This window comes from Echeneis naucrates, chromosome 4 (genome assembly GCF_900963305.1).
Source record: "Echeneis naucrates chromosome 4, fEcheNa1.1, whole genome shotgun sequence".
NCBI classification, from domain to species: Eukaryota; Metazoa; Chordata; class Actinopteri; order Carangiformes; family Echeneidae; genus Echeneis; species Echeneis naucrates.
The window spans coordinates 15,935,532-15,956,155 of NC_042514.1; the positions used below are offsets into that span (position 1 = coordinate 15,935,532).

At 42.4% G+C, this 20,624-nt stretch overlaps 1 protein-coding gene and 1 long non-coding RNA gene across 3 annotated transcripts in view; both read left to right on the forward strand.

Moving 5' to 3' along the window:
- Window positions 1–3,466: 3,466 nt before the first annotated feature.
- The window catches only part of LOC115042166 (uncharacterized), a 41,686-nt gene continuing 24,528 nt past the window's right edge, over window positions 3,467–20,624 (forward strand). The window contains exons 1-2 of one of the 2 annotated variants that reach the window (XR_003840660.1): window positions 7,151–7,437; window positions 9,766–9,856. This is a non-coding gene — a long non-coding RNA (uncharacterized LOC115042166). Of the gene's footprint in view, window positions 3,721–7,150; window positions 7,438–9,765; window positions 9,857–20,624 lie in introns of those variants that run through there. The other variant, XR_003840659.1, reaches the window with a different exon arrangement.
- On the forward strand, window positions 7,555–9,484 carry sox2 (SRY-box transcription factor 2). The gene has a single exon (XM_029500230.1). It carries the CDS (start codon window positions 7,588–7,590, stop codon window positions 8,554–8,556), a length of 969 nt encoding a protein of 322 aa, XP_029356090.1. The 5' UTR covers window positions 7,555–7,587; the 3' UTR covers window positions 8,557–9,484.

Consider the following 20,624-nt stretch of genomic DNA (forward strand, 5'->3'; position numbering starts at 1 on the left):
CAACTGTTCGTCACGTCCTACAGATGAGGAAATCTTTTCATTTGAACTTTTTACTGAAAATTCAGACTTGATCCTTTTACAAAGATATTTTTTTATACCACCAATGTAACAACAAGAAAATAACAGATTCGAGAGACAAAGAGAACCGAAACAAACAATGGTCCAAAAGATTTTAATTTGCCAAATCTAGATACTGAACATCAGCCAATACGCGGCTGCAAATTCAACTTGGTATATCCGTCAGCAAAAACAGATACCGATATACCTGTATGATGAAACACTCAAAGATGGGAGGAAAGCTGACTGTCAAGTGTAGTGCTGCCCTTACACAACAGCCTTCAGACAATTCTGGTCAACGGCGAGCCAAATGATAGCAATGAAATATTATTGTGTGTGTGTTTGTGCGTGAGAGAGTGTGTGTGTGTTTGAGAGTATTTGTGCATGTGTGGCAGTGTTTGAGTGTTTGACATGATTGACAGTTGGATGGCCATGTCCCCTACAACAGCCAGCAGCCCCCCCCCTTCACTGATTACTGTGTCAGTGTGCCTGTATCACACACACACTTACTCACTCTTACACACACAATGCTATGCAGATACACAAAGGGGGGTGGTAAGGGCCCACTGTGGATATCCCATCAGGCTGAGCTGCGAGAAAACACACAAAACAGACGCATGAAATGTGTCCACTCTCATGCATATGGAAATACCAACATGTGTGTATAATATAAATGTGTGTGACAGGAAGTTTGTGTGTGTGTGTGTGTGTGTGTGTGTGTGTGTCTCAATGGAACTACAATGTAAAATGCATTAGCATTCATTGATGATGCTGGTCTTTCTAAAGACTCTCATGGTGCCACTGGACTCCCTTTCTCCCTCTTCCCTCTGCTCCCCCTCCTTCCACACATTTTTTCAACATGCTATCATCACATTCGCTGGCCTCTGTGGATGGGTTTATAATTAAAAGTGCTCCAGCTCTCTAATATGAGTGCTATAACTATGGTTTAGACTATATGGCACAGATTGATCAGATACCAAGCCAAAGTCCTATTTCTTTGCTGCTAAGCCTATTGACAATGAGCAGGCTGATCCTCTCTCTGCCCGTCTCTGTGTCATCCTCCCCCTCATCCTCTGTTTCTGTGTTTGTCTCTGACTTTTTAAAGCTTCCTCGGGCTCTTATATTCTACTGCCCCCCCCCCAAAATGTTTTCACCAGACTAGTGGTCCTGCGTGGTTGTTACTGTACTGTCAACAGCACTGTGCCTTTGTAAAAGCTGTTCCTTTATAAATTCAAGGATGAGTTGGATGAGTATGGTGTGAGTTTTCCATGTTTCTGTCTGCAGTTGCTTTATGTGTTTATTCATTTGTGTTTTCCACAATAGGGCTGCTGGGAAATTGCTCTGTGATGATTTACTTGTACTAAATTTAAAAACAATGTCATGAACTGATGGAAGTTGAGAAAAATCGGAAAATAATGCTTTGTTTTATTTCAAATCATCTGTCACTGTTGATTGTTTGAAGATGCACTGTGATAACAACTGTATTTTATCTTTGCAAGGACACGAGAGAGAAGTTCCTATGAAGGTGAAAGTGCTCGTGTTCTTGAGTCTTTTCCAGAGGTGGTGCTTGTAGCAAACAGTCCCACATCATCCTGAACAATGACAAAATCTAGTGCAGATGAAGCTGCTCAAAATGAAGCCTTTGTAACACTTATTTGTTACACATTTTTCACATATTTTACCACCGTAATATCTAAATCTGAAGACATTTGTGCAGTTTTTTTTTTCCTTTTTTTTAAGTGAATGGACATTTTTGTTTTTACATGAACTGATATAGTTCAGATTTTTTTTTCCTTTGTGCCGTCTGTGATGTAGACTGCTGTCAGATGTGCAGCTTTGTTCTTAATCCAGTGTGTGTAATAATTGTGTGTTGATGTAGGCCACATGCATGTGTTTAGTATAAGGCTGAAGGATAATGGTTGCGGGAGGAAACTGAGTCTGTGCAGTTCTGTGAACTGCTGGACGAGTTGAAATGAGATTCTCAGCACTCTTTCCTCTCATCCTTCCTGTCCTCCATTACACCCTCTCTCCTTTTATCCCCCTCTCCTCTTTGCCCTTCTCTCTTTTCCTGCATTCATTTCCCTCTCCTCCTCACCCATCATCCCCCTCATCCAATGCCCCCCTATCTTCTACTGATGCACACCCTCACCCCTGTGATAGACAGGATGTCCTCACCTTGTAACGATCACTGACATCCAATATGTTTGGCTTGGAATCATTCCCCGTGTCCATTGTGCTTTCCGTTAAACACTTTATTGATTAGCCATGAGTTAATTACAAATTACATCAACCGCAGCAGACTAAGGTGGCTGGTACATGGCTGCAGGATCCATCCTGGTGGAGCTAATGCACGTTGACTTCACACACCTGCTGGCATGGCTCTTAACCTTAGCAGGTTACATTAGTCTACCTGACCCCTCTCCCTCCGCCCCTCCCCCTATTAACATCCATGCATTTATGACATTTTACAGTCCCTTATCATCGCTTTAAGAGCATGCAGTATTTTCTGGGCGATTGTAGTGAAAAGGGTAGAATTAGAAACAGGAGGTTTCGGCAAGACACCAAGGATATGCCCTGAATACTTAATTTTATCAAGCACAACTTGACTCACCCTATGCAAAATTATAATACTGTGCCAAATCCACATCAGACCTTTGGAGGCTAATGTATTCTGGATTTAAGCGCCATTATAAAAACCCATAACACTCCTGCACCTGACCTGCTCTGCCTGCTGCAGCCAAAAAATAAAAAAAAAATAAATAGAAATCTTTCACCTCTGGCTCGTACACAAAGTCATGAAATGTAAATACTAACATAATGATTGTGTAATAATGATGACTATAATAATTATTAATATAACAACAACAGCAATAACAATGACAATGATGATGATCAAGGCAACTTTAAACAGCAAACACTTTTTGAGCCTTCCTTTTTATACCGTGTCAGTTTCTCTTTGACATTGCCATGTACTTTGTGCAAAAGGAAAAAGAAGCGGAAAAAAAAATCTTTATCAAATCCCCATTCTGAGGCTTTCAATAAGGCAGGCCATTACCTCACTGGCGCTTTTGTTCGGCCTATACAAGAGAGAACAAAATGGTTATTCAGGAGGACGCTTTAGATTTTTATTGTGGGCTCGCTATTCACAAAGAGCACCGTTATTGTATTAAAAAGAACCATCTGTGGCAGAAACAATGGCTTCAAATTATCTGTGAATACCCAGTGAACAAAATATAAAGCTTTTTCCTGCTCATTATGTGGGCTAAGCTAGGGGGTGGAAGATGGGAGAGGAGAGGCATAGACTTTGCTATAACTGACTTTTGTTGTTCTTGCTTGCATTCTTCTCCTTTTTAAATCGGCCCCCTTTTCACATTGTGTGTCGCCATAAACGGCTTTTCTTGTTGCAGGGCTAGCGGAGGGAAGACAGCGGAGCTCCAGACAGAGAGCGGGACGACCGCGGGGCTGCACGGCGGCCGGCGGATCTACACCGCGCGGGACTACCGGCGGCGGAGGACGAACTGAGCCCGGCCGGGGCGGGACGCTCTGCCCGCCGGACGGCCGCGACACGGAGGCGACGGGAGAGAGGAGGATGTGGAGGAGGTTTGAACGGAACGGCGGCTTGTTTTATTTCAACACGAGAGGAAGACAACTCCCAAACTGGCAGTAAGTTGGAGTGCGGCGCAGAGAAGCCCAGTGTGTGTGTGTGTGTGTGTGTGTGTAACCCATGCCGGTGTGTGCGTGTGCGTGTGTGTGTGTAAAACATGCAGTGTTGTGGAATGACAGCGCATGGCATCATGAGCCTGACTGCCTGCCTGAGCTGTTTTGTTTCCGCTCTGGTTTTCCACTCAACACACACCGGCATCATGTGAGCACTTTGCGATCATCAAGTCTGACATTAGTTTCTTACTGTAATATAAAAGTGTGTTTATTGTTGCTTTTCCAGTAACTTAAATATAAATAGATGTATAATTAAATCACTTTCAGTTGTAACGTTTGGATTCCAAATTAAACAAACAGTTCTGAATTTTTTTACTTACAAGCTCTTTTATTCGACTATCAGAGAAAAAAATAACTTTCCTCCACCCCAGCAAATATTATGCTTTTAATTCCATTCCAAGTTTGGTTTTTTTTTTTGTTTTTTTGCTCTGTAATTGAAAACATTATTACCTAATATATAAGTTAAGTTTTGCAGCGCTGTAGGAGTCTGCTTTTAATGCCTTGCGCAAATTAATATTACTTTATCACCGCAGTCAACCAAATGTATATTATCAAAATTTATTTTATAAAGAAATCGTAAAAAAATTCACCTTATAATAAATCGCGTGCAAAATATTTGCCAAGAACCGAATTTTCTCATAATTACGATCAATTTTATTTCTTTAATTATCTTTAAAAAACTAACGTGCTTTTCATAATTATTTCGAGACGGGACTTATTGGTGTGTTGAAGTATTTTCTGGCTGCCTCGCCAGCCCCTGTTACGGCCCCTAGTGGCCAGACAAGTTTATTCCCGTTTCACCTGATATCTGGTCCTCTCTGTGCCATGTATGATTTCCTATTTGAGTCGCTTTGAATGTTTGTTTAAATATATATATAGCCCTATATTTTTGTTTGTTTGGTATTGATTTTTTTTTCTGAATTGATTGACGGGCATCGCTATCATCACTATCAGCGCATTATTTGTTAATTTTATGGAGTATTAGTAATATTGAGAGTTCAGAGAACAGGTATTTCCTAACGCATGTAGTTGGACTGAACCTCTCTTTATTCGTGCGCGCTTATTTTTATTTTATTATTATTGTAATTTTTATTTATTTTTAGTTTTTATTTTTTTGCAGGGATCGTATCACCTAAAATTGTGTAATCACAAAACAGTATTTTGATATCACAGCGTGCTGCACTCTATATTTGCTGTATCCATCCAAACCTGCTGTAGCGGGGGGCTTACAAGTGGTCCGAGGGAGCCGCCCTGCTAGTTTCTCCTGGTTTTTGTCAAACAACGGCTTTAATTCAGGATGATTGTGGATGCAGGGCCATTCCCGGCTGGCTGGGGCCTGCTTTCAGAGACTGCAGGGCCCCGCTGCTCCTTTATTATCATAAGCAGATTAGAGGTAGCGGGGAACACACTCAGATGCAGATAACAGCCGAGCGGCCCATTTCAACCTTGCATTATAATGGACCGAGCTGCATGTGTCGCCTCTCGCAGCCCATTACGCACAAGATGAATCTTATGTAAGGTTGCCGGGGCCGGCATAATGAGAGCACGGGGGCCCCGCTCCTCCATTTATTATCAAATGACTAAAACAAAATAATAAGGCTTGATCTATTCACTTTCAATTATGATTTAATCTAGAGACACGCATTTAAATTAAATTATTTCAGGTGTATGTACTTGATCTATCTTTAATTATTGGGCTTGTCTGGCTTGCAGATCCATCTGTCGCTGCGTTTTGACTGAATGTCTTTTTTTGTTTGTTTGCTTTTTTGTTTTTAAGCCTTTTGACTTTTTTGATTATTATATATTTTTCTGAGATCTTTTATATATATATATATATATATCTTTAGCGGAACTTCTAAAAGCAGCCTCCTCCTTTATTCCTTCACTTTTGAAAGCCCTGTCTTGTGTTGAGGAGCTACATGCAGTTCCTTCTGTGTCCAGTAGGCGGCACTGGCGTCACGCAGCAGGACGTCTGGTCCTCAGATGGAGATTTCAGGGCTAAAAAGCAAAACAAGTGGCACCAACACTCCTAACCTCAAAGAAGCAAATAGAAAAGTTTAGCCGTGTTGGACATTGAGGCCACATGAGTGAATTATTTTGGCTTTAAAATGTTCCATATCGTACTGATAGCTGTCCGGCCGGTTTGATCCACAAAAAAGTGGAGGCCGCTTTTCATTCACACTAACTGGCTGACACGCTTGTTCGGGCTTATATGAATGAGCCGTGCCTTTTGTGCAAACACACTTTATCTTAAAATATTCGTCACCTTTATTTCTCCTCCTACTCGTGTCCCCGGTAGGCCGGATCGACCCCCCCCCCCCCCCCCAGGTACAAAGCCCTAATAACAACAGCAGCGCTGTGGCGGTGGAAGTGGAGTGGAGTTGAGTCTTTGTCCGGACAGATGTAGCGACAACATCCCAAACAAAAACCGCTTATTTGTGCTGAGATGAGCCCGTCTGCCTTCTGTGTGTTGGCATTCAACTTCACTAAACAAAAGGACTAGGGGAAACATCTTGGATTACCTTTCCTCTTTTCAACGCTAAAAACCAGTCGAGCCCCCCCCCCCCCCCCCCCCCCCCCCCCACCACCACCACCACCACCACCCCACACTCTCATTCACACACACACACACACACACACACACCATCCCCATTCAACGCATTCAGTTAACTAACAAAGTTTATTTAAGTGTTGTTATGTTATTGGGGCCGTAAGTGGAGGAATTAGTGACTTTTTGATTGTGAGCATTAAAAGCGTCGTGGGCCGTGACTTCATGTCAGAAGGAGCCCGTTTGCACCTTCAAAATAAGACTAACACCATTACTGTCATCCTTTGAAAAGTCTCATTTAATAAACACTTAGGGAAGAAAAAAATACACAAAACAAACTTCGGTTTGATTTTAAGCATTTCGATTTTTTGTTTAGAATATTGAAGAAAATTTGGACTGGACGGATTGGTTCAGTTTTTAGTAACTAAAATCTTTAGATTTTTTTATTATCATTATTTTTAGGGGAAACTTCTTGTCCTAATTTAGGCAAGACACACAAGACAACACAAACTAAATATAACAGCCAGCAAGCTTCTGTGACACCCCCACTTCCTCTGCTCCTACAAATGTTCATTAAGTGCCACAATGCATGTGTTCCCAGAGAAATGTCTCCATAAGCCTGGAAATAGTAAATATGTACTTTGTATTGGCTCGTATGGGAAGGTTGTGCGTGTATGCGTGTGTGTCTCGGGGCAGGACAGACCCCGCCCCTTTATGCTAATTACGGTCCCCTATTGGTTTGTCAGGGGAGCAGGCCGTCTCTGATTGGCCAGGTCGAAGCCATTTATTCGCTGACAGCCCCGTCACATGAATGGTTGTCTATTAACTTGTTCAAAAAGTATCTGGAGTTGTCAAGGCTCAGACGGACAGAGGCGAAAAAGTACAGTTTGTAAATGCTGTTTCAGAGAAGCGACGGGAGAAGTTTTGTGGACACAACATAGCAGGGACCTATTGGGAAAAGGCTCTCTGTGTCACACTCACACACACACTCACTGCGAGGGAGAGGGAGAGGGTGAGGAGAGTGTGTGGAGACGCGGCTTGGTGCTTGTTTTTTTTTTCCTCCCTTTTTTTTCCTTTGCTCGTCCAGAGAAAAAGTTGCAGAGAAACATCGACAGGTAACTCAGCAGCAGCAGCAGCCCTGCGCTCCTCAGTGTCCTGCTTCTGGCTTGTGGAGTTTGTCTCTGTGTTTTGTTTAGTTTTTTTTTTTTTTTGTTGTTGTTTTTTTCCCCTTCTGCTCGGGATCTCCAACTAAAAAGCTGTTCCTAATGTATAACATGATGGAGACTGAACTGAAGCCCCCAGCTCCCCAGACCAACACGGGGGGCACGGGCAACACCAACACGTCCGGCACTGGCACCAACCAGAAAAACAGTCCGGAGCGGGTAAAGAGACCCATGAACGCCTTCATGGTGTGGTCCCGAGGCCAGAGGAGGAAGATGGCCCAGGAAAATCCCAAAATGCATAACTCGGAGATAAGCAAGAGACTGGGGGCCGAGTGGAAACTTCTGTCGGAGAGCGAGAAGAGACCTTTCATCGACGAAGCCAAGAGGCTGCGGGCCCTGCACATGAAGGAGCATCCGGATTACAAATACCGGCCCCGGCGGAAAACCAAGACCCTCATGAAGAAGGACAAGTACACCTTGCCCGGCGGACTGCTGGCTCCGGGAGGAAACGGGATGGGAACCGGGGTCGGTGTAGGGGTGGGCGCCGGGCTGGGCGGCGGGGTGAACCAGCGGATGGACAGCTATGCGGCGCACATGAACGGCTGGACCAACGGGGGCTACGGCATGATGCAGGACCAGCTGAGCTACCAGCACCCCGGGCTGAACGCGCACAACCCGAGCCAGATGCAGTCCATGCACCGCTACGACATGAGCGCCCTGCAGTACAACACCATGACCAGCTCCCAGAGTTACATGAACGGCTCCCCGACTTACTCCATGTCCTACTCCCAGCAAACCACGCCGGGGATGACCGCCCTGGGCTCCATGGGGCCCTCCTCGGTGGTGAAGTCCGAGTCCAGCAGCTCCAGCCCGCCCGTCGTCACCTCGTCGTCCCACCGGGCCGCCCCGGGCTGCCAAAGCGGAGACCTGAGGGACATGATCAGCATGTACCTGCCCGGGGCGGAGGTGAGCGAGCAGACCGCCCAGACCAGGCTACACATGTCCGGGCACTACCAGAGCACCGTGCCCGGGACGACGATCAACGGCACGCTGCCGCTAACACACATGTAAGAGACACAAAACAGAGAAAGAGAGAGGGAGAGAGAGAGAAAAGAACTTTTATAAGAGAAACTGTGGACTACTTAACGTCGGACTATTTTTGTACAGAAAAAATTCGGGGTGGGAAAAGTTGTATAGAAGTCTCCACGAAAAGGACACACGACTCTTTTTTTCTTTCATTTTATTCTAAGGAAGCTCTAGAGGAAACGGTAGGAGAATCCCCTCTGGTGGATGAAGTTTGGAAGACTAGAAAGTGGGAGTCGCAATCAAATGTTTTATTATTGCAATCACCTTTTGTACAGTATTTATCAAAGAAACATTACAATCAGATGAAATTGTTTGTTAAACTGCAAGAGGTTGAATTTTTCTTTTCTTTTTTTTTTTTATATAAAACAACGCCAGTTCTGCAGAAAATATTAAACATGAAAAATGGCAGAACTGGAGTTATATGGGAGCGATCAGTTATGCTCCTTTATTACTGCAAACATTGGAAAGAAAAGGGACATAAAAGGAAGCAGGTAATACTGTTTTGTTTTTTTTTTTGTTTTGTTTTTTTTTCATTTAATGTCAATGTTACTAAACATTTTTAATTTCTTAAAAAAGATAAGACACTTTTTCTCTCATACAGCTTAAAATATAGGTTGTTAATTTATATTCCGTCTCCCACTTTTCATCTGTTAGAGGTATGACGCTTGTGCTCTTTATTTTCTAATTGATTTGTACAATTTCTGTATATTTACTGTGATATTTTAAGTTTTTATTTCAAAATTCATTCCCGTAGTTGAATTTTAAAAATTGTGGCCTGTACGCAGAAGCCAACCACTCCATGTATATATATACCGAAACTAATACCATCCTTATAACAGTTACAGTTTCAGCTGAGTATATTTTTTTTTCCAATATGCAGTTTGAAATGAATAAATTTTGGAAATTTGGATACTTGAAATTGTATGAGTTTTGATTTTATTTCTCTCAAGTCATTCTTGTGTGTGCAGGCTGTCATCACATGTTGAGTTGTCATCTGTCTTTCTGCAGTTGTGTTCGTGCTTTTAATTCAACACGGGTTCTTTACATTTATTTTTTATTAATGAAAAGTATGTTGTGATTATTATTATTTTTTTTTTTTTTTTTACTTTTAGGGGAATTTGTCCCTTTTTAACAGAAATTGATCAAGCCCCATTCATCTTGTGCGTCGTGGTTAACCACGTTTCTATTTTCTAGTGCCTGCGGATGGGCCCCATCACGCCAAACTTTGTTGCCTGTTTCCTAAAAAGGGGGAAGATTTTTCCACCAAAATGCCCAACATACCCAGGTATAGACTACAATTTCTCCTCTTCTATAATCAATGAAAAAAGCAGCAGTGCTGTTGAGACCCAGTTTAGAAGAACCTTTATTTAATAACAATAATAATATCTATTTCCTAAAAAATGCATTATATATTATTTAGGGTCTTTTTTTATTATTTCGGGCCTGATTTTGAATGGGACGGAGGCAGAGGGATGAATAATCACACAGCGCTAACATCTATAAACATATATACATATTAATAACCTCCAGCTGAACTTATTTTAGTTTTGTGCACACTGACGGGGGGCTGTATGTCCTCTGTGGGTTTTTATTTTCTGATGACACATGACTGTGTCAGCAGTATATGTGTATATTTACAGCAGCCTGCTATGATCAGCTCAGGCCTCTTTCCATGCTGTAACATTTCTGACTGTTTAGTCTTATCTAATAAGTTGTGCTCTTTTTTTTTTTTTTTGGGGGGGGGGGGGGGGGGGGTGCGCCATCTCAGCCATCTCCACTAAATCACAGGAGCTGGCTTATCAGCACAAATGTTCAATTAGGTCTAAATTGAAGGCGAGCCCTCTTGAAAGGAGGCAGGCGTGCGGGACCAGTCGGGATGCCTTTTTCCCCTCCCACGATGTAAAAACTCCATAGAGAGTCTGGAGCGTGGCCATTTTAATTTAATGTTTAATCAAACGGTCCCCGCTGTTTCCCGTTAACCCCGGCTATCACGGTTCACGCTCTCCGGTGTCTCGATGTTCACTGTCCTGCGTTTAAACAACACAGAGCCGGTTCCAAAAAATGTTCCCATGCATCTCTCTGCCAGCCAGCCAGGCTGCCCCCCCTTCACCCCACCCCTCCCTCCTATAATAATAATCCTTATGATGAGCTAACAGCTCGCTCTGAATTTAACTAACGGTTTTAAATCTGGGGGGAGTGTGTGTGAGAGAGGCTGAGTGAATGTGTGTGTACAGAGGGATAGATTAGGGCCGTTGTGTCTTGCAGGCTGGGTCCCGGGGGAGCGGAGCTCACATTAACCGGTGGATGAATATTTGAAGAGGCCCCTCGGTATTTATCCCCCTCTCTCCCTCTCCCTCTTTCTCTCAACCGGACATTCATGAGGTCAAGGGATCGTCGGTTGGCCCATTAATTATTGATCCGAAGCTCTGAATTGGTTGTAATAGCCGAGTCCACCGGTGATAAACAAATTGTTTTTAAAAGGTCGGACGAGTATAGACGCATTAAAGTCTTTTTCCTCCCATGAACACGGGGCCCCTGCAGGCCCCGGAGGCCCCGCCAAATCATTATTTTTCCCTGACTAAGCGTTGCAGCTTTGATGTGGTGGGAAAGGATTTTTGAGTGGATGCAGAGAATAAATGATGTATTTGAAGATCACCTTATATTTTCCGTGGTTTCATGAAAACGCTGTGCCTTATTTGTAACGCCTGTAAAGATGGCCCGGGATACTTTACTGAAGGCCCAAGATGCTTTAAAAAACAGAGCCAAAGAATTTCACACCTTCCTCTGTATTTGACTCTGCTTTTCTCAGCATATTATATTTCTATTCCTATTGTAAAATGAAGTTGAACTCTTGGTCAACCTTGTCCGTGCTCCGCGTTTTTTCGAGTTTCCTCTTTCGAACCGTCTAAGAAATAAAAAGCAGTCTCATCATGTGAGTGAGGCCTGTCACAAACGAGGACACGGTAAATGTTCACTCTGAAAACACTGATATCGCTATCACCATAGAAAAATATTAGACCGTGTGCAGCCCATGTGCTTTATAAAAAGTGATTTAATCTGTTCAAACACTGAATAATGCCTAATGCAGGACTGCGTCCACCACAACACTTTCTGCAAATCTGATTATGTTAAAAAGAAAGGAACTGTAAGACTACCGCTGGAAACACAGCAGCCCCTGTGCTGAAGGGTTCAGATCCAGCGTCAGCACCCAGGTCTGTCCTGTGTGGTGTGGGATGAAGCTGAGAGGCCAGGATCAGCCGTCCATCCATCCATCTCCCCTTCTGTTGCTCGCGTGCAGAGTCTGGCTGTCGCAGCTCGAGGATATTTGGACTGCAACAGGTGGTAAGCGCGCGCCTCTGCTTTTTTTGCCCACGGTTAGAAAAAAAAAACTGAGAGAGAAAAGCTCCCAGATGTTATCTATGATAACCTGGCGTGTGTGTGTGTGTGTGTGTGTGTGTAAAGCTCTAAAACTTATGTAGCGTTCAAGTGGCCTTTATGACAATATAGAAGTGTTTCATTACATAGGCCAGGTGTAAAAATGATTGAAACCAGGTGAGAAAAAGTTTGTTTTCTAAATGTTATGACAAGGTAAAATCTCATTCACTGCAGTCTTTGATTGTCAGACTTTGAGTAACAGTAATTCAAGAAACAAAACCTTACCAGGCATTTGTTACAAAAGTAAAAAAAAAACCCATTGAATAAAGTCAATCATTTCAATAAAAAATTAAACAACTATTAGTCCACAGTGTGAGGACGTGGTTAGGCATGTCGGTCCACATCTTAAATCTAGTGTTTGTTGATGAGATTCTATGATTTATTTTTTTTTAATTAGGTCAACCCCCCCCCCCACCGCAAGCACACAGACACAGACACACACACACGCAAACAAAACGAGCTGAGTGGCCCTGTAATCCTACGAGAGCCACTTTCCGTTTTCACCACTTTGCAGATAATGAAAGGGGGGTGTATGACGTCATCCACAGACGAAGCGCTGGATGTATTTCCGCTTCATACTAAATTTCATTTAGCTCTATATTTGTTTTTTATAGCCATAAAGTAGAGTCATACACACAGTTTTCCCAAGACATCTGTTAAAATGAGCACAGCCTATTTGGTATTATTTTATTATCATATAAAACCATCACTAGATCAACTTTTGTATTTTAAAACTTAAGCCTTTTTATTGCCTTTCAGGATATTTGTTATCATTAAAGACACATTTCTTATTTCAACCTTCCACCACTAAATTTTGAAAAACAGGTTGTAGTCTATTATGATTTCAAAAAGAAAGACTTACACAATACACTGTATAAATAATTTCATTATTTCCTTGAGGCTTTGATTCTGTGAGTAAAAGATGAAATGAATTAAATGACATTTTTTCATCTTGTTTTTGTTTGTGACTGAGGGCTATATCTGATTGGGCCTGTGAAATAGCCTCATGAGTCATGAGTATAATGTGTCTAATGGGTGTAGACACATGAGGACGGTCTGTGAGTTAAAGGTGGAAAAGTTGGTGAGGTGAAACTGGTGCTGAATAAATAAAATGCTTAAACTTCTTCAACTAATCACCCTCAGTGTTTATTTTCTTGTGTCTCTGTTACTCTGCAGCCCAGAATTTTTCTTTTCGACATCTCTGCCTTCATCGCACAGAAAGACTGCTAGAATGGTTGAATAGCAAAACTGTCAGAGCAGAGAGCTGTCGTGTGTGTGTGAAGCGTAGAGGGACTGAATGGCAGCCAGTAGCCTGCTGATCTAGCGCAGGTGCAGAGAAGGGAAGCGGGTGGTGTGTGTGTGTGTGGAGGGGGTTTCTCTCTCTCTCTCTCTCTCTCTCTCTCTCTCTCTCTCTCTCTGTCTCACACACACACACACACACACTCACTCCTATTGAATAGGACCACACACTGACACAGACCAGCATGCCATCAGCCTCACGCTTCTCTTCGCTTGCATTCTCAGAGGCTCGAGGCCTCAGCGACCCCCCCCCCCCCCCCCCCACAAGCCCCTGCACCACCACCACCACCTCCTCCCTCCCCCACCACGTCAGCAGCAGCTTGGACTCCGTTCATCATCTCTGCTCATTGATTCTGACAGCTTTATAGAGCACCATCATTATAGCAATGCAGCAGATCGCAACTCTAGACAAACCAAAACCAGCCGGCAGTTACTTTGTTACTCTTCTGGGTACAAAAAAGTCAATGCAGCCAGCTCACATACTAATGACTATAAAGTTCTGTTAATCCCCACTTCACACAAGAGTATTTCATGCTCTGAGCTCCTGTGATATTAAAATAGTTGATGGCCAGAAACTATGCATCATGATTAGAGTCATCACCATCTTTAAAGCTACATCATTGAAATGCAGTGCCCACTTATAGCCTTTATCTAGCTGCTTCCATGCCTTTATATACCTTTTTCGTTGGATTAATGTTTTGTGGGCCGAGCAATACAGATTAAATAACAAATATTGTAAAATTCCTTTCACACAATATTGTTGCTTCATAAATTCATAGCAGGGCTGCATGTTGTGATGGGTGTCTTGACATAAAGTGAATGTTCACTTGTCTTGGCCTAAATAATGACTTTATAGAGATTATTATTGAAGGCTGAGTTTTCTCTGTACTGATAACAAGTCTCCCCTGTTTATAGAGGAGATTAACACAGGCAGGAGAAAGTGCAAGGCATGGAAGGGGGGGGGGGTTAACAAACAACAATCTATTTGTATCTTGCCAGGCAAATCCTACTGCTGTCCGCTAAACTGATCTGAGCTCAGATGAGCCATTACTTATAAGCTACTGGTTTTTAAGTCATTTAAATTATTGTTTAGACCACTTAGTTTCTTTTCTTAATTGACTTATCAACTGCACAACTTAACTCCTGTTTTGTTATTTTGGATAATAGATTTCAACCTGGTATTCACATACAATGATAAACCACTATACTGAAAAGCACTTTTTGTTCGTATAAAATATCAAATTTTAGACTCTTTGTTTAGTTTCCCGTTGTTTTCGCTTTGTTGCTTGTGGTATCTGAGTGTTTATCCTAAATATTGAGATTGAAAGCTATTACATTTATTAGGGCTATTACGGTCTCTTTTGTTACTTCAACGTACAGACTAATTTTCGCTATAGTGGAAAACAAAAAAAGGAAAAGCAAGTGTCAATATGCACATTGTCTTATAACTAATTCGAGTTAATACAGCCATAATGACAGTATAACGGCACGCTAATTGGCCTTTTTCCTTTGCAACAATGCGACCAGATCAGCATCTCTTTATTATTTAATAACGTCAAACGCTTGGCTGGCTCTGCTGGCTGCTGAGCCTGCTGGCTGCTGTTGGAGGGAGGACAATGCAGCTCCAATTCAGGAGATCCACTCATCAGCTATATGATCAGAGGGAGGAGAGGGAAACGGGCTTTTCTGGGGTTGCCAGATATTTGGACAGATTGGGTGCGAAAAGGCAACCGAGGGGCTTATTTGGGGTTCAAATAAACCGTCTGAAAACGAAATCGAAATAAAGGACGTTTCCAAATAGTCCAATAATCGTTATTGTTTATTCGGGTTCCTTGTATTTTGGGCTGTGTGGCTCCTGCAGGCAGCTGGAAGCAACAGGTGACCGTGTGGGACCGGCCCGTCACGCAGCCACCAGTGAAAGTGCTGCTCCACGGTCTGCTGCTCTTTTGTTGTCCGGAAATTTGGAGACTGTGTTTGCCGATGCCCCTCGTCGGGCCCTGGGGAGGAAGGGGGGAGGAAGGGGGGAGGAAGGGGGGAGGAAGGGGGCAGGAGGGCAAAGGCGGGCGGGGGCTGCGGAAATCTGCATATCCCGTGGAAGAAAAAAAAAAATGAAGGCGATCCAACCCATCAGCATGTTGATGCACACGTCGGATGAAAATGAAGACAGATAAACTAAAGCATGTGTAACCCCGTAATGAAACAAAAAACAAAAACGGCTTTTTCCCGGAGGGACGGTGTGTGCTTTTACTTTGAAACAACAGTGCCCTGTCTCCACGCAGCGCGGCGCTGGGCCGGAACAGCAGCAGCGGGCTCTCCGGCTGACTGCAGCCCATGGCCGGATCAGGGAGCCAGGCAGACCCGGCAGAGAGGGGGGGGGGGGGGGTCGTTGCAGTGACACCCAACGCGCGCGCGCACATTCACCGGTTGCACCGGTTGGCTGAGGGTTGGCCGTCGCCAGGACCACAGCTTTGATTTGGACACTTGTTGAATCAGGGTGATTTGAAACTGGAGGATCCCCGTTTTTTTTTTTTGCATCGAGAATCAGAGTTTTTCTTTCCCAAAAACCAAATTGTCTGAGTGGAGAAAAGAACCCGTAGGTCTGTCTGAGGGGCCCCACTGAAGAAAGACTGAAGGGTTTATTTTTTATGAGCTGTTGGAAAAATTTGGCCAGATCGATTTCACAGTAAATATATATCAGGGATTCTGGTTTGCCTTTTAAAACAACGGTCTCTTGCACACGCAGCTGCTTTAAGTGTGTGTTATAATAATCATTGTAGTGTGTAATTGAATGTATGTATTTGTGATGGCAGTGAACTGAAGACAGTTTGTAGGCATTCAAAGATTCCTTAATAGAGAAGGCTGTTGAGCTGATGGGACTGAATCATCATTAACAAGCCAACAGACACAGGAACCCCCCCCCCCCGTCTCATTTCCCAGCATAGACACTAACCTCTTTCACTCTGTCATCAGCCTGACTCTCTCCCTCTCCCCCTCTCTCCCTCTCTCTCTCCCTCCACCGACTCCAGCACACAACAGCACAGTGCATTGTTCCTGGCCCCCCTCCCTCTGCCTGGCCCCCAGACCCAACTGTTGACCAACAACTCCACTCGCACATTAAACGGGGAGAGGGACGGAGGGGGTTGTCCTATTTTAGAATATGACACATCCAGAAATACGCAGTTTGGAGTGGGAGGGGGGGTTAAATATGTGGCTCATGTTGGAGGGGAATTAACTCACTTTACAGTTTTAAAATGTGAAACAAAGTCTATAATTCGGTGCAAATAATGAAATACACAAAGTAAAATTGAAGATCAACAAATATGCTAAATGGGTTAACTATTTAAAAAAATGCGCTTATTGTTTTTAATCTACTTCACTAACAGGCCTGTTAATGACAGTAGGATGTACGTTGCAGCAGGAGCCACGGTTTGGTCCTGATCGCCTTGTTTTTCAGAATAAAAGCTTTGGAAATAGTGCGCAACGGTGAACAAAACGGGGGTGTGAAGGTGGGGTGCACAACCTGCGTGCCTTTCTAGCCCTCAGGGACGGAGTGTGTACACTCTCTTTATCCAACTGTATTTCAGTGCTCATGAGACTGTGTAGAATGAGACCGTGTAGAATGTGGGTTTATTAAATTAAACGGTATTAAGGAGTTGCTTTAAACACAATTTCTGAAATAACAATAATAAAAATAATGATAATAATACTGGCAGTATCAACATTTTTGGTCAAGTAGTTTTTGTTTTCCTTGAGCTTATATAGTTGCAGGAAAGTAGCTATATAATATCACAGAGTTTGACATTTCAAATAGATGAAAGAATGTTGTTTGATTGTTAAAAACTGCTGTGCATCAAAATGTTTTTATTTGAGTGATCGAAGGAACTGCTAGCTAAATTGAAATCAAACGGAATCATACAAATAATTTTATATGTGTGTGGTTTAAGCAGATATCCAAGACAAGGTACTTCCAGCTTCAAATACACACACACACACACACACACACACACACACACAGAGGCTACACAACATACAGTATATAGGCCGCACTAATCTTTCTGACAACACTCCCCACTCGTGTTTTCTCCACTTATTTCCTCCTCTCCTCAGGAATCAGCACATCAGATAAATGCCTCTGCGCTTGCTGGATGAAAGCATCCTCTAAATGTCATTTCCCAAATGTTTTTGTGTCATAGGCCTCAGCAACAGACACATGCTGATGAATTTAAACCCTTCAGTACAGAGATACTGGGCTGTTATAACAAATCATGTTGACACACAGAACATCAGCCCAGATTACATTTCTCCAAGTGGAAATGCCATATCTGTTTCAGTGGTGAATTATTCATCTTGCCCATGAACCGTTGCTGGTTTATTTACATTGTATTCTTCTTGGTGCCTAAATGATTTTCCACCTCTATCAAGCATTTAAAAAAAAAAAAAAATTAGAGTATGAACCGAAGACATCTTCAGATACGGTGTGTCTGATATGTCTTCTTCACTAAAAGCTGTGCAACTACAACAATGAATGATTTTTTTCTTCTCAAATTTACTATTGTTCACCAAAGCCAAAGAAATTCAACTGTATTTGACAATGATATCAGCAAGAGTTTTTATTAAGAAGGAATTCCTTCTTGTTACGAAGTGTTTAACATCTTAACATCTTATCTCATAAAAGCTGTGACATGGTTGGTTTACTGGCACTATTAATCTTTAAGATGATAATACTGTCATCATAATTAACAGTAATATAATCAGACAGCTCATCATCTTCCAGATTACACTGTATCCCTGGCGTCTAGCTCATTGGGGCACCAAATATCTATACATCAGTTTGTTGTGGCTGGTTCAGACTGTTCTGTGGCTGATACAAGTCTACTACTTCTGCTCAGTGATGTAATCGTGTGTTAATATATAATCTGCTGCGTTCCTGAGATGCGGTTACAGGATGTTCTTAGCTGAGCTCTGTTTGGTTTAAATATTATCTGCTAAAGAAAAAAAATGAAAACGCTGCATGGATCCTTCCATCTTAACATTCTGGCAGTTGTTCATCTCCTACTCTATAAAGAGCAATTTCCTTTTATCATGCATAAAAAAAAAAAAAATCTTGTTCCCAGTCAATCGGGTGGACTGTAGTGTAGATTTCGATTGATTGCATCAGTCACTATCAGGCAATTCTGGAGCTGGTGACTCTGAGGCCTCCCTCTCCCTCTCTGGTCTCTCTGACAGAAGCTGTTGTTGAATGGAAGAGTGGCCTCTTTCAGTGTGGGTGTCCCCTCGGGGCCAACTGGGAGAGATAATCAGACAGGACAGTTACAGAAAGACAGACAGACAGACAGACAGACAGACAGACAGACAGGCAGATGCAAGTTGTTTCTCTCTGAGTCAGCCCAAAACATATTTTGAGGATTTTTAAATGGGTATTTGTGATTTTCACACAGCAACATTTTTAAAATAAGGACCTTCTAAACTCTCTTTTGGACTTGTTTCCCCCACTTCTTTCTTCGAGTGAGTTAGTCTCAGCAAAATCACTATCATCTTCAGACTACGCATAAAGTATTAAGCACTTTTTAAGATTAGATAAGATTAGAAGGATTATTAGGGGTCCACTTGAGGGAACTGTGATGTGATTGTTGATTGTAACATGGATTTATAAGACACCATTACCTCAGGGTTAGACAAGGACATAAGTTCTTTTATTAAATCACAGAGAACTTTCTCCCTCAAATAAAATGACATGATCTGAGCTATGTCTTCAGTCTCACCTTAATCAGACAACCAATCAATTCTTTCCCTTCAGACCACTGATGAAGCGTGAATGTAGCTTAGACACAGAGGTTCTGCTTCATATAGGGCTCATAAAGCTCTACTCTGTAGTTCTTCACATGCTATCTCAGATTTTTTTTTTTTTATATAGTTTGATAGCTTAATTGATGTTGTTTTCATTTGAACATGTAAGTGAAAATTGCACTTAGATTTCTCTGAACAAGATGCTTTTGCTACAGCAGGAGCCTTACAGTCATAGAGACATAAGGCATCACTTCCTTCCCCCAGGAAAGACCTGCGCGGCAGTGCAACACAAACGCTGTGGTAACGTGGCTATAGAGTGAAATATTATCAAAAGGTGGAAATATATCACACAATGATAAATAATATTTAAAAAAGGAGCTTTATGATGTAAAAAATCTACTTCATCCCACTTTCAGCCTTGTATTTCAAGAGATTGCATGATAAATTGAATCTCCGGAAGTTTCCATCATAGCATTTCTGTGTGTGTGTGTGTGTGTGTGTGTGTGTGTTAGGGAGAGAAGGGGAGAGAGAGAGCGAGAGACATGGCAATATAATATATAGGCCAGGGAGAGAGACAGGCCTGGCCAGGGTTGGGTTGGGCAGGTCAGTGCAGCAGCATTTGATTGTAAATAAGAGAGGAGTCAGTTCACACGCCGATCAAGTGACTGCCGGGAACAAGCGAGCCATTTGAATCAGGTGGCTATCTCCCTATCTGAGAGATCAGAGCCCTGTCACCCCCCCACCTGCCTCCTCCCTCTGCTCTCGTCATTGTGTGTTGCACAGTAAGGGACACACACGCACACACACACTCATTCACACAAGTCAAATGACATGTCCCTCCCTGCTGGCTATAAGGGCAGGCAGAGTGGCTGGATGAGATTTCACTGTCTCACATTAGGAGAGGAGAGAAAAGTGAGGAAAGAGGAGAGGAACAGTCCTTGCGATGCAAAATATTCTGAAATCCATGTCCGTCTCGTTTGCTCAGTTATCTATCTAAACAGGTATTTTCAATCAGATTTTTTTGTAATGAAAAAAAAAAAAATCAATCTAAGGTGTTTCTTTGTTTTAAGAGCAGGATAAAGACCGTTTACTGCCATGTAATTTAATTCAGTTCTTTATTGTCTTCAAGGTTAAACAATTGTACGCAACTCTATTTACGTTAACTGTCAAGACTGAACCTCTGATTTAGTGTAAAGCTTTGTTTTTTACCTTTAGCAGCAGGATGACGGGGATTGCTCTTATCTTCACGATCAGTTTGAATATTTTTTTGTTTTGTTTGTTTATTTTTGTTTAAAAAATGCCAGAAAACTGTGTAAAATGAACAATTTTCAAAAAGTAGAAGAAACCTGAATTATATCAGCACAAAGAAAGGTCCTTTTTTTTTATAAGTCATGAATTAATTACATTCAATTAATGCAACTAATAACCTCATTCACTTTGACTACAAGATTATAATGCTGTAAAAAAGCAGAGCATGCTCTTTAATAGCCTGGCTGTAATAATACAGGCCTATTAAAAGTGTATGAAATAAA

Coding starts and splice junctions, on each gene's coding strand:
- sox2 (XM_029500230.1), top strand. CDS start 7,588: ATGTATAACATGATGGAGACTGAACTGAAGCCCCCAGCTCCCCAGACC.